Source organism: Elephantulus edwardii, unplaced genomic scaffold, assembly GCF_000299155.1.
Source record: "Elephantulus edwardii isolate Elephantulus edwardi_28Jun2011 unplaced genomic scaffold, EleEdw1.0 scaffold00044, whole genome shotgun sequence".
Lineage (NCBI taxonomy): Eukaryota > Metazoa > Chordata > Mammalia > Macroscelidea > Macroscelididae > Elephantulus > Elephantulus edwardii.
Window position 1 is genome coordinate 7203415 of NW_006399794.1, and position 11489 is coordinate 7214903.

An 11489-nucleotide genomic window follows, 5' to 3' on the forward strand; every position below is an offset into this window, starting at 1 on the left:
GTTATGAAAATCTTACTTTAAATAGGGTTGTGATAGGAATTAGCCACAAACAACTGGATTAGAAGAACTGAAATGGATTCTTTCATGTTCTGGAGACTTATTGCTAGTTGCTGTCAAGGACAAAAACTGTATTTGTTCATTCTTATAAAAAGGAAAGATTTAAGTACAAAAAGAAATGTTCTTAGATAGTGATCATGGATGGAAGGAGAAAGAAAATCACTAACTAGAAACAGAAACATTAAATTTGGTGAAATGCAAGGAAACAAACAAAAAAGGAATGACTGGCACAATATCACAAAGGAAAAGGAAGCATGGACGGGTAAACAAGGGTAAACAATAAAGTTAAATACTATTATATACAAAATCTTACATTGTCAGTAATAAGTCATTAATCTATGAATGCATACATAAGGATACAGGCCAGATGGGTAGATACATGTAGTAGGTTAATGACATTTTATATTCATGACCATGTAAGTTTGGCAGATATTTCTACATAAATATCTGTATGTGATAGTAATAGAGCTAAGTTTACAGTGTAGAAAATAGCATTAAATCATTAAAACTTCTTAGCCACACCAAATATCTTTAGCCCCTGGACCTGGGGGTCAGGGCCATAATCATGGAGGACATGAAGCTCAATTACCATAATACAGACCACAAAGACAATTTTCTTCAACTTACTTTGGTGAATAGTGTCTTGTACTTTAAAACCTTTTGAGTGACCATACAGGGAGAAACAATTGGTCTTTCCCTATCTAGAGTGAAGGAGAATAAAGAAGAACAAAGATTATTACTCCAAAGAACAAATGGACCCTGTAAACTCCATGCATAATGATGTTCTCCAGGGACCGGTTGCTCCTGACAACATGTTCAAAGGGTGGACAGGAAATCACAATCTTTACTGTGAAGGAGCACTCTGGTTGCACTTTTTTTAAGGCAGCTTCTTTTTTTTTTTTTCTTTTGGCAGTCCGTTCAATATTCTTAACCAATACCATAATCCAAATACATCAATTTTTCTTTGGTTTTTATTATTAATTGTCCAATGTTCACATGAAGCAACTGAAAACCATGGCTTGGATCAGGTAAACTGATTTAGTACTCGGTCAATATATATGAATTATTGAATAGAAAGACAATTTGCTTGTAAATTCTCACTCAAATCATGTTATAAAATTGTTGAGTTATTTTATTTACTATCTATTACCTCTTTGCAGAGGAAGAATAAATCTACTAATATTGCCTATTACTTTCTTTAGGGCTATCTGCATTTCCTTGTTTCTTAAACTATAAACAATAGGGTTAAGCAGAGGTGTGAGTACTGTGTATGTCACAGCCATCAGCATGTCATCATGAAACGATTCACTGTTCTTGGGCTTCAGATACACAAAGGAAGCAAATCCATAGTGAATGGACACTACAGAAAGATGGGAAGAACAAGTTGAGAAGGCCTTATATCTCCCCTTTGCGGAGGGCATCTTTACAACTATGGACACGATGAACACATAGGAAATCATAATCAGAATAAAGCTGCCCACCAACACAAAGGCAGAGAGCACAAAAAGAATCATTTCATGAATAAAAGTGTAATCACAAGCAAGGCTGACTACAGGTGAGATGTCGCAGAAAAAGTGCTGGATGATTCTGGAGTCACAAAATGACAAGTTGAATACAGTCATGACGATACATAGAGAAATAAAAAACCCAACCAGAAAAGAGGCCATCATCAGCTGACAGCAGATGCTGCCGGTTATCAGCATGTGATAGTTCAGTGGGTTGTGGATGGCAGTGTAGCGATCATAGGACATGGCAGCCATGATGAAGCAGTTGTTGGCTGCCAAACCAAAAAAGAAAAACATTTGTGTGGCACATTCGGGAAGAGAAATAGTTTTGCTGAGTGATAATAAGTCCACCAGCATGCGAGGGATGATTACCATAGTGGCACAGGTTTCTGAAAAGGATAGGCCACAGAGGAAAAAGTACATGGGAGTGTGAAGATTGTGACTGAGCTTGATGGCCATCATTATGGACCCATTTGCAGCTAGGATGGTCACATGGGAGAAGAAAATCACTGCAAAAAGAAGATGTTGTAGGTCTGGGAAACTGGAAAATCCCCACAGAAGGAATGTGGTCACTGCCGTCTGATTGTCCATCCTCTGGAGGGACTCACTATCTTTCTTTCACAGGTGCAGATGTGCTTGAGGCTGAGATCCTGAGGTGATTTTCAATCACTATTTCTGCACTGATGCTAACAGGTTCTAAGAGCAAGACAACTTAATGTGAAAGCCTGAGATACAACTAGCTGAAATAAAGATCAGATGTCGGGTGAAGAAAGATTCCAGTAAGAGAATCTGTATAAATGCCGTAGCATGAGCCAACCTCTTCTTGGGAATCATTAGGTAAAGCACTCCTTTTTCTTCTCTAAGCTCAGAGTCTGCATGAAAAAGGAAAAACTGAAATAAACATTTTTGTATCTTGATCCATTAGTCTTTGAGAATTTACATCCATTTAAAGATTTTGGAGGTTTTTCTGTGTTCTAACAGTAGCCTGATACTCAGGAGTGCCTAACAAACTCTTGACTGAGAAAACAAAATCAATTCAATCTTAAAGACATTCTACAAAGAATGAGCAAACATTTCTTAAAGTAAATTGAGATTTGAATCTTATCTTCAAATGATCTCCCTACAATACAGTGGCTCCCAGAGTGATCATTAAGACAATCAGTGGCTTAGAGAAATCAACTTAGCTTCTTGGAACCTCTGTTGAGTTCTGAACTATGGTAAAAACTGCAGTTTGACAATACAATGTCAGTAATTCTCAAGATAATACTCCACATAATTTTTGTTCTTAAGAAGTTTTCATTGACCACCTTCTTTTCCAAATATCTAACACAAGAAAACAGACTCTTCTTGAAGCCAAATTATTTTGGAACTATCTCATACCTGAGTGGCATATTCTGGTCATGACATAATGATCAATTTTAAAATTTTTAACAGAACATAAAATTGTATAGTTTGTATAGGTCATTGTTATTTAATTCTTTTATAGCAGAAATACTAGAATAGATAACTTTAAGAAAGAAATATGTACACTTTCTCCTTTAGGAGGCTAGAAGTCAAAATTAAGGGTGCTGGTCCTATAGGAAGGCTTTCTATTTCTCTCAGCTCTGCAGGAAGGTCTTTGTCTCCTCTGAGCTTCTGCTCCTGGGTAGACTTCATATGGCTTAGCATCTTTCTTCACTAACCCTGCTCTGCTTATTTCTTTAATCCTCTTTATATTTCAAAAGAAACAGACTCAAAACAATGTCCTAAATTAATCCTACCTCATTAATGGAACAAAGACATCTCATTCTCAAGTAAGATTATAACCATGAAACACTTGCTGGAGACCAAAAACCACATCCTTCCATATGCATTTATATCTCAACATCAAGAAGACAAATATCCTCACCATTGGACCAATAAGCAACATCATGATAGATGGACAACATATTGAAGTTATCGATGATTTCATCTTACTTGGATTCATGATCAACACCCTTGGCATCAGGGGTCAAAAAACAAAAAGACTCTTTGCACTGGGAAACTCTGCTGTCAAGGACCTCTCCAAAGTGCTAAAGTACAAAGATGCCAGTTTAAAGACCAAAGTATGCCTGATCCAAGCCACACTCTTTCAATGATCTGAAAGTTGAGTAGTGAATAAAGATGACCGAAGAAGAATCAATGCTTTTGAGTTGTTCTTTGGAGAAGAGTACTGACTATCCAATGGATTGCTAAAAGAACAAATGTACCTTGGGGAAAGTACAACAACCTGTTCCTTAGAGGAAAGGAAGGTAAAATTTTGTTTCACACACTTTGAGCATGTTGTTAGGAGGAACCAGTCCTTGGAAAGGGCATCATGCCTAGAAAAGTGGAGGGTCATAAAAAGGGAGGAACATCCTCCACAAGATTGGTTGACCTAGCGATTGTAACAATGGACTCCAGTGTATCTGAGATGATGAAGATGGCACAGGGTAGGGCGAGTTTCATGTTCACAGGGTTGCTATAGTTGACTCAATGACACTTACAAACAACAGCAGAGGTTAACATTAGAACACATATTTGGGGGACATAATTAAATTTTAAACAATAAACTAGTTATTTTCTTTGCAGTACAAATTTGAAAAGAATGGATTCAATTCTTTAGATCAAAAGACATATTTCTCCAATTTTTTGTGAAACATTCACTCTAGATAAAGAATAAAACTGAGAAAGTCTGGAATGGAAAAAAAATTCACCTCAGTCACTGTTAAAGGTGAAGGAATAGGAAAAAAGTGAACTCTGTAGGAAATGAATAAGTAGGGAGAGAAAGATAAAAATATTGTTGAGAATTATTTTTTAATTTTCACAAAGAATAAAGACAAGTGAAGATACAGCCTTAGCTGAATAGTTACTGTCTTGTATTTGGTCTGCAGTTGTAGGCAATGAAGAGGAGTCAGGGTAGGTAATATGGTGAATAATAGATAGATCTAATTCCATCTTATTAATTTTACCAAGGAAAAAATTACTTTTAAGGGTCTGTTGTTTGCCGTTGAGCCAAAAGTAACCCATGGTTGACCCTCCAGCGGGTTTTCAGGGGCAGTAAATCTCACAGGAGAAGATTTCCCATCTTTCCCTTGTGGAGAAGCTGATAAGATTCCAACTGAATGTTTTTGACATTACAGTGCTGGTTCTTACCACTGGGCCACAAAGTCGTTATTAGGTGTTGTTGAGCTGAGTACAAGTCAAAGCGACTCTATGAACAGCATACCTGAACCCTGCCTGTCCTATCCTGTGCTATCCTCATCATCTCTTGCTTATTGCTAAAGTCACAGTGTCAATTTATCTTGTTTTGGGTCTTCCTCTTTTGCATCGACCCTCTATCTTTCCAAGCCTGATGTCCCTTTCCAGGGAATAGGCTCACTTAGGTACATGTCCACAGTATGAAAGATGAAGCTCAGCTATCTTTGGTTCCAAAGAACACTCTGGCTGCAACTTTTCTAAAACATACCTGCTTGTTCTTTTGGCAAGCCATGGGAAATTCTGTACTCTTCTCAGGCATCACAACTGAAAGGCAGAAATTCTTTTGTCCTCTTTATTCATTGTCCAGCTCTCTGACACATAGCAGGTAACTGAGAAGACCATTGCCTGAATCAGGGACACCTTAGTCTTCAAGTACGTATCATTGCTCCTCAGCATTTTGGAGAGGTTCCTGACAGTGAACTTGCCCAATGCAATGCCGTACTCATGTGCAAGTTTAAACTGAAGCTGAAGAAAATGAAAACTTCACAGAAACCAAAATATGACCTCGAGTCTATCCCAGTTGATTTTTAAGAATCATTTAATGACAAGTTCAAGGCATTAAACACCAGAGAAACCAGACCAGAAAAACTCTGAGAGAAAAGCAAAGATATTATCCATGAAGAGAGCAAAAGGTCTTTACAAAGAACAAACACAAAACAAAATTGGATATCAGAAGAGACTATGCATACTGTATTTGAGCATCGAGAAGCCAAAACAAAGGTAAGAGATGCTGAAGTAGATTTCAAAGGGCAGCTCTAAAAGATAAAGCAAAATATTTTAACAGAATACACAGGGTTTAGAGTCAGAATTAAAAGGGAAAAACCCACTTGGGCCATTTAAGATAGGGCACAAATTCACTCAACATGTATATTTATCTATGATATGGGAAGAAATCAGATACATATGAAACACAACATGTAACTAGAGACACTGCGTTTCTTTCATATGAGAGTACTTAATTATATTGGTTTGCCAGGGAATCCTTTCTGAAGAAGTAATTTACTTAAACAAAAACTAGAATGAATAAGCAACTAACCTGCAAACACGAGGGAGTAGAAGCAATACGAGGACCGGAAAACCTCTAATATCAAGACTCAAAGATAAACTCATCTTTCTACTCTACCTTTAAGGATATTCTACATATCCATGCTTCTAATATCTCTCCATGAAAACTATCTCATTTCAAAGTTTCCCAGGGCATTAACCTCCAAAAGGAACTATTTTCTGTTCTTACTGATTCAACTATCACTCACCTTGTAATTAATTCTTCAAACCTAACTTCTACTAAAAAATAATTTTCAAATATCTTTGGCACATCTTCAGATCCTATTTGTCTTCTAAGCATTGAAAGCAAAACTTTCAGAAAGAACTGGGCATATTTCTCCAAATATGAATTTCTCCTTTTTCCTCTTTTATCTAGTTATAATCATCAGAGAGTGACAATCAGACACCAATTTTTTTTTACTTCTCCATTTGTTACACCCAGTAATCGTTTCCAAAACATTTACAACATCTCTCTTCTTCTTCTTCTTTTTTATTCCTTCTGTAATTGTCCTTGATTTGTTCCACAAGGTGGATATGATGTTTTCTTAGTGCTCATTTAGTCACAAATCTCTCACATATTTATTTTATGTGCTACAGGATGACCAGATGTTAGATTGCTAAACACAGGATTCATGAACTCATTGATAATAGCTGATAGTGACAAATTGATTGCAGAGTGGAATTCCAATACTTTTCATGGCATTCAATACTTCTCACAATCTAATCTCAAGATAAACCATGATTTCGGTTTTTCAGATCTTCAAGCTTTCCATCACGTAGTTTTCTGAGTCCCACCTGTTTCAAGAATAGGAAATTGGCAATATTCTAAATTTAACCCATTTTTCCTTAAGTATACCCCAAGAAGTTATTAACATCTAAAGGTACTTGACCATTAAAGACACAGAGTAATGCTCTTTGTAAAGATGAATAGAAATAAAACAAACACATATTCCCACCTTCTACAGAAGGAAAAGCATTTCCTATGCTCTTTGAATCCTAAGGAAATTAGGCCATGAGGGTAATTTGCAATCCTACAACTCTTACACAGTTTTCTGGCAGTTTCCCTTTGATTTTACATGTTTATAATTTAGATACATATTTTAGGCCAATTCACCCCTGTGCTAAATCCACTCTATGCCTGGGATTATAAAGTCTTCTCAAACACAAAGGGCCGGGTCTTTCCTGTTCCTTAAGGATGGAGCTCAGTTCCACGTTTATTTTAATGAGAGTCCTGGGCAGCCCACTGGAGACCATTATCTTGAGATCATTCTTTTAAATGTCATGAGCCTTATGCTCTGTGGATCTGTCACCAAACATGCTGCCAACAAAATTGCATTTTAAATCTGAACATATTATAGAGACGTTCAGTGAAGTTTGCTCTTATTCTTCTGAATAAGTATGAAAGAGGAATTCAGCTTATTAAAAATAATGTATCTTGGAAGGTTTATGATTCTCTCTGGCATATTTTACTTCCTGTATAATGTTACTAATCTTATAATTTTGAAAATTTGCCAACTCCCTCAGGTTTTTTCTGTTCTATTTTCAGAGTAAGTGAGTGATATGTCATGAGAGGAGAGGGTACTATCTGGGAATTTGTTCAGAATAAAGGGAGTAGAAAGAGCATGAAAATACAGTTTGAGGGCTCTAATTCTGCTCTTACAACGTCAATTCTTCAACCAACTCACTGTCTTCTAATGAAGTTTGTACCCTCCTGTTCTGTATCTGTTCCCTCTGTCTGGAAACCATTCCTTTATGGCACTCTCCCAATTGTGACCTATTCATACACATAGCACCTCATCAACAAAGAACTCTGCTTGTGTCATGTATAACAAACCAGGATAGAAATTAAAACTGTGAAGAAAGAATTCTATAAGAAAAACACTTACTTGGCATGGTCTGCGCTGGGAATGAAAACTGCAACTGAAATAGATGTAGTTGACTATACGTCATTTAGATAGAATAAAAACTATGAAATCCAGAACCTGTGTAAGATGGAATCCTGTGAGAGAAGGAAAATATTACACTAATAGAGAATATAAAAGAGATTAAAACTATACTCTGTCCAAGTCAGAGAAGGATTGGTAGTTTCTTCCCTTGGAACCTAGAGCCTCTGAAAACCCATTAAAGGTCAGTTCTGAGTAAGATAAAACTTGGTGGTATGTAACAACAGCACATACAATTTTTATACTCTGGATTTTTAAAATTCACTTTTATATTGCTTTGCATACAAAATTCATATACATTCTTTTAAGTTTATATACACTGTGTTTCACAAATTCCTGTATTCTGGAATTTTTACTGAAAAGTTGTTTTGAAGTCCAGAAGATAAAAATTTTTCTTTAAAAACTTTATTGCTTAAGCAACAAGCTGACATATAGGTGTTTTTATTGTTGTTTATGGTGGTATTTTGGAAAGAGTGCATATGAAGGAGTTTTAAGATGTCACTCAATCTGTCCTTAACCTGTTAACTGGGGGAAATGTTCCAAATAGAGGGAATGATTCCTAGAAACACAAATGTACATAAATATTTTATTATTAGTATTATAAATGTACTCCAAATTATCAATAGGTTCTTTGTAAGAATTGGGACGACTCATTAAAGAGAAGAAAAATTGAAACATCTTCCACCTTTCACTATTCTTAGCTTATCTGCTTTTTAATTTTTGTTTCTACCTTTTTCTTTTATAAAATTATACTAGTTTATTTACAAAATTCAAATACATTGTTTTTCAGACCAGATTCTTCCAACTTCTTCACCCTCCATCAAATTGTACGACCCCATGATTAATCCACTCCCCCCAGACCACTCGCACATCCTCATTCTTCTGCTTCCACCATCTCTCCTCCTTGAATCCTTAAACTCATTTTACAATAATGGTTTTATACAATATTTGTCCTTGTGGGACTGAGTCAGTTCGCTCAGCATAATGCTCTCCAGTCCCTCCCAAGCTAGGAAATAATTTACAAAATCATTGCTCCTGTTGCCATGTAGTGTTTCATTTTCTAATTGTACTATAATTTCTCAATCCATTCAATTGTGGTAGGATATCTGGGCTGTTTCCATGTTCTTGTGATGGTGAACAATGGCTGTCTGGTTTTACACGGTTACCTTTCCAGAATTCTAAAGCTGCACTCTCAATTCCCAGGATTTACTTCTGACTTCCTTCTCACTGTCAATGGTGTTTAGATGGGCTTTCTTCCTTATATAACCCCCTTTTGAACACTTCTATTCTAAGGTACAAATGTATTTTCTGATATGTTTAAGGAAATTACCTTGTCAACCATTATTGGTCTAGAGATGAGTATATGATCCGATTTTGCTCATGAGACCTAAAGAGAAAATTACATTCTTTTGTTGAGACAGATTTCCTGTCTTTCCATGGAAGTAAGAATACATTTTGCCAATTCATTGCTTGCAAATCTTTTTAAAAATCTATGCGAGGAATTGGTCAGAAGGTAAAGTGGAGATGCTAAGAACAGGAGGGTGGAGAGTGATTCATGAAAGTAGACACCATGAGCTACAACTTTCTTCACCATTATTACATAAGAATTATGTATTGCATGTATGTTTTCCAAAAGTATTATTTGCAATAAAGTTCAACCTGTATGTAAAAATCCCCCCTTTTCCTGGAAAAAAAAATTAAAAAAGAAAGCACTGTAAGATGTCCAGTAACACCAGTGAGACATCTACTCACAATGAGCAATTATGCAGAGTTAAAAGGGCAACATTTGCCCCAGGATAAAATTGAAAATGCAGGACAGGAGAGGTTAGGAGGATTAGTGGAAATGTTATTTACTGGGAAGTAGTGGGGGAAATGTGACTATATTGTGAATATTGCAATTAAAATTATGAAATAAACTGTGTATGAAAAAAATCAATTTGTTTTGGTAAACTTTACTCAAATCACAATAAAAAAGCAGTTATAAACACACACACACACAGAATGAATGCAAAAGCTAGCTCTAGTGACTTAGAAGTAAGGAATTGCTTTGCCAACCCAAAGGCACATGGTTCAAGTTAACCAGCTTCTCCAATAGAGAAAGACTGGCAATCTCCTCCCACATGATTAACTGTCTTTGAAAATCCACTGGAAGGCCAGCTATAGTGTCGCTGTCCATTTGCTGGTGGGGAGCAGTGACAGCCTGATGACAGTGTGACAGAGACACACTACTCCAGGAGCGATGCAAAGAGCCAAACTCAACTTCATTTGGGGTTGCAGTGTACTTTATAGAGGCGAGTAAACAGGAAGACAGAGTGGGGTAGATTTGTAGATGTGTAGTATGCAGATTGGACAGGAGAATCTCAGTGCAGACCACTCCCAGCTCAACAGATGTAGCAGCCATCTTCCCAGATGGTGAGCTTCCCCAGCCAGCACAGCCAAATAGAGGAGTCCTTTCCCCTATCTTGTATGTGCAGACCACTCCCAGCTCAACAGATGTAGCAGCCATCTTCCCAGATGGTGAGCTTCCCCAGCCAGCACAGCCAAATAGAGGAGTGCTTTCCCCTATCTTGTATTCTGGGCTGATATGGGCCAGACAGACTTACACTTATCTGGAGCCAGGTGATATGCCCTGGCCAGAGGCCCCCTCCTCCTCCCCAACACTCCCCAACATTACGGGTCCATTTCAACCTGATGGTACACCGCAACAACATTGGACAAAAACTGAAAAAGATAGAAGGAATACTCAGAGTCACTGTACCAAAAAACTTCCAATCACCACAACACCAAAAAACCCCACCAAAACCAAAAACCCTCCACCAAAAAAACAACCACAACAGGATAAAGATCCTTCATTTCTAGTGATAGCATATGAACAAGAACTAGTAGTATTGAAGGAAGAAGTCTAAGGTCCTCTGAAAGCATTGGTGAAAAGTAAGTCTCCAGGAATTGACAGAGTTATCAACTGAGGTGTTTCAACAGATATACCAGAACACAGAAAGTATTAAATTATATCATTAATATCATATAAAAGGAAAATCTTCCTGAAGGTAATATTTTGCATTTTTAAAAATTTTGTATTGTTTTGCTTTCAAGCATTCATATACATCCTAACTCATATGGTTTTTTAAAAAATTTATAGTTTGCCTATAAGCATTCATATACATTGTGTTTTGCACATGTTCTTCTCATATGACCTAGCTATTCCACTGCTAGGAATAATTCCAAGGAAATCAGAACTGAGATATGAATAGACAATTGCACATTTATACTCATAGCAGCATTATTCACACTTGCAAGACAATGGAAATAGCCCAAATGCCCATAAACGAATGAATGGATTGAGAAATTGTAGTACATTCACACAATTAAATATTATATAGCAGTAAGGAGCAACAACTTTATAAAATATAACTTGATGATAATTTAAAAATGACTGTAGCAGTACCTCATCTGGGAACTGCTAGAAATTCAAGTTAGATTCATAGGAGGCCTTACTATGATGTATACCATTGCTTATTCCAAATAGACCTTGACTGAAAGCAGAGACCACCAGAAAGATGTTTACTTGTATTTTATTGACTAAGCAAAGCACAAGGAAGAATTCAAGATACTAAAGAGCTGAACAGAAGATTCCAAAAGGCAGCTCGGAATGACAAAGCAAAATACTACAATGAAATGTGCG

At 36.7% G+C, this 11489-nt stretch overlaps 1 protein-coding gene across 1 annotated transcript; it reads right to left on the minus strand.

Annotated features, from left to right (window-relative positions):
• Nucleotides 1-1196: 1196 nt before the first annotated feature.
• On the minus strand, nucleotides 1197-2153 carry LOC102847702 (olfactory receptor 10T2-like). The gene has a single exon (XM_006885611.1). The coding sequence runs from the start codon at nucleotides 2151-2153 to the stop codon at nucleotides 1197-1199; it is 957 nt and encodes a 318-aa protein (XP_006885673.1).
• Nucleotides 2154-11489: the final 9336 nt, after the last annotated feature.